The sequence below is a fragment of the Nematocida major genome (assembly GCF_021653875.1).
Source record: "Nematocida major strain JUm2507 chromosome Unknown 2315, whole genome shotgun sequence".
In the NCBI taxonomy this organism is placed as follows: domain Eukaryota; kingdom Fungi; phylum Microsporidia; genus Nematocida; species Nematocida major.
In genome coordinates this window covers 324-3522 of record NW_025952887.1, presented here as the reverse complement: position 1 = coordinate 3522, position 3199 = coordinate 324, and the positions used below count along the sequence as shown (strand labels likewise).

Genomic DNA, 3199 nt, shown 5'->3' with positions numbered 1-3199 from the left:
GCTAATAAATTCTGCTTGCCGGGTACATAATGTAAATTTACATCATATTCCATCAGTTCCATCTTCCAGCGCTCTGCTCGAGACGTGTTAAAGTCTCTGAAGGCTAGTAGGTTCTTATGGTCCGTAAATACTTTCACCGGACGTCCTAGTACAAATGCCTTAAAATGTCTTAACGCACACAGTACCGCGAACAGTTCCTGCTCTTCAGTAGTATAACGAGTTTCCGCCGGTAACAGTTTCTTGCTGTATATTCCGATTATCTTATGCTCTTGCGTGAGCACAGCTCCAATGCCTGTATTACAAGCATCCGTAAATAACGTGTATCCTTCATTTGGGTTCGGATTTGCTAATACGATTTGTCTTTCAATTTGCTGATAGATGTGTTGTCTGGTCTTTTCATCCTCGGTTGTCCATTCGATGGGTGCTCGTTTGCTTGTAGAGCGATCTTTCCCTTGCAGCTTATTCGTAAAAGCTTCGATCTGTTTGGACAGGTTCGGCACGTATGGTCTGAACCAATTGAGTTGGCCTAGAAGACTGCGTAGTGTCTTCAGATTATGGGGTGGAGGCATTTGTTTCAACAAGGCGACTTTTTTGATATCGGCCTGTACCCCCTTTTCAGTGACGATGTGTCCTAAGTATTCCACCTTTGTTTGTGAAAAGTGTGTCTTTTCTGGATTGAGTATGATATTATGCTCCTTCAATCGCTCGTATAGCAATTTTAAATGCTCATTATGCTCCTCTTGGTTCTTTGAGTGAACGAGTAAGCTGTCGAGGAATATCTTGAGGAACGGTAGGTCCCCTAGACAATTCTGCATAATACGTTGGAACACTTGCGGTGCATTTTTCAATCCGAATGGCATTCTCTTGTAGATGTAGTGTTGATTACCGATGATGAATCCAGTATATTTTTGGGCTTCATCTGCTACCTTGACTTGGTGATATCCTTGTTTCAAGTCGATTTGTGAGAAGCACTTCATGCCGATGGGTATTTCTCGCAGTGTGCGTAGAACATCGGGGAAGGGAAAGGCTATATTTTCGGTGATACTATTTAGTCGCCTATAGTCTACGACAATTCGTGGAACCGTAGTGTTTTTCTTTGCTACTGGAAAGGCTGGAGATGCATATGCATCGAACGGTGCTTTCTCTATGATTCCTGTTGCTTCTAATCGCTTCACTTCCTGTAGTACCGCGTCTTGTTGCTCTAAGGGTATCGAATAACTATGCTTGATCCGAATTGGTTCGTCTGATGTAAGTTTGATGTTGAACTCTTGGTTCTTAATCGGTTTTGTAATATCCCCGTATGTGGGCAATCTGAACACTTCGCGTGGTTTCTCTGTTGGAATCTCACGGGCCTTTTGGTTGGGCTTAGTGCTAGTTTTCTTCGGTGTGTTCGCCTTCTTAATATCCGCTCTAGACTCTGGCTCGCTCATGTTCTGCGGCTCTTCTCCCGTGTTCTTGTTCAGGGACCCTCGTAAATTCTCGGTGTTTAGGGTTAACATCTGATGGTCTAACCCCCATTGTAAGCCTACTATCGGCTTATCGAGTGTAATTTTCTTACTTATGAAGAAGGGTGTGATAACAACTTGGTGGTCGTTGGGTAGTGTAATCGGGACGTCTAACTGTATTGCAGTGACTTTTGCAATCCGGTTTCCGCTTTTAAGGGAAAAGGTTTTGGGCTGTCCTTTTGATAGGTCCAGCCCCAAGGCTTTTGCCTGGTCGTGAGTCATAAAATTTCCCGTCGCACCAGTGTCCAGCAAGAATTCTTGGTCCTGGGCGTGTACTTTGGCGTGAAGTACAGTGGGAGAATTACTTAAAAGACTCGTTGAAAACATTTGGAAATTCATTTTTTTTGTTTCGTCCTGGTTAGAACTGTTACTACGCTTCTGCGCTGCAGAAGCCTTTCGCTCTTCTCTCGCTTTTTGGTTAGCCACTGCTTGGGCTTGTGCCTGCTTGAGCTGGAAGCACTCTTTGGTTGAATGCCCCACTCTCTGGTGTATCTCGCAGTAGTTCTCTCGCACGTTTGGGTGCTTAAGATTCTTCTTTACTGCTGGAGTGGCTACCGTCATTGGTCCTGCTTCCTGTTTCCGACTTTGGTAGTCGCTGGCTTTCGTCAAAATCACTAATTCTGCATCGTGCAGTTTTTCGACGTACTCTGAGAGTATCATGCCTCTCGTTACGGGATAAAGTAACCGTGTTCGCTCTCCAAGCCCGCTTACAAAAGTCTCATATGTGAACTGCTCGAGCATCTCGACCTTGAGTTGGAATCTCAAAGCATGAGCTCGAGTGTAGGCGTCGACCTTGTCCTTGTATCCTTGGATAAGGAAGAAATCGTCTTGCAAAGGTCTTCGTTGTGCGGTTGTATCGCACGCCTGGATGTAGTACCGTTCGATCGTATCCAATGCCTTATCGACTGACGTTGCGTCAGCGAGTAAGTCCGCTACTTGTGGTATCTGGAGTAGTTTTAGTACGTACATCAAGTTGGCTGGGGACAAGTTGAATCCCTTGATACTTTCGATGAAGTATTGGCGCCACAAGTGCGCTCGTGTACCATTGCTAGTGTTGAGTGGTACTAGTTTGAGTTCGATGCATAACTCATTGTTGCCGATCTTGTGCTCCACGTATATGGATATCTGGGGTTCGTTCTTGAACGCGACCAGTGGTGGAGTCTGGCTATTGATGTTGGCCGTAGAGGTCTCGTGGCCCTCTTTGGTGACGAGTAAATTTACTATGTCGTAAATTCGGGGCATGTAAGTGTGCTTGTCTAAAGCTAGTTCCAGTAAAGATTTATTAACCTTTGGAGAACCCCGACTGTCGATTATCGATTGACTTGATATTATGTTCTTCTTATTTCTTTGCATCTGGAATTGAATTTGCTCGCGTATTTATGCTTATTTTAATCACTAAAGTGATATACAATCTCTCAGCATCCATATCATAAAAAGTCGACAATGATCTTGGTCGTCTCCGATGGCGTGGTAATTCCAAGAATTCACCACAGTTTAGGTGATGAATTGACATTTGTTTAACAGCACGCCATAAACAAGGATAAATTAAATATATAAGTGTTTAAGCAGGTTGAAAAAACAAAGGACAATGTTTCACATGACTACTTTCTGTATTACAACTCTTCAGCAGCTGCGTGCACAGGAACCGGAGGCAAAAGCCGGGCATGCGTTGGAAGAGCTGCTCGTGCATTTTG

The 3199-nt window shown here is 44.2% G+C and overlaps 1 protein-coding gene across 1 annotated transcript; it reads right to left on the bottom strand.

The window, feature by feature from the left end:
- Positions 1–2: 2 nt before the first annotated feature.
- NEMAJ01_2375 (uncharacterized protein) lies at positions 3–2858 on the bottom strand (the record flags this gene model as incomplete). Its single annotated transcript, XM_047916212.1, has 1 exon — positions 3–2858. A coding segment is annotated over one exon (2856 nt), but the record flags the coding sequence as incomplete, so codon positions are not given.
- Positions 2859–3199: the final 341 nt, after the last annotated feature.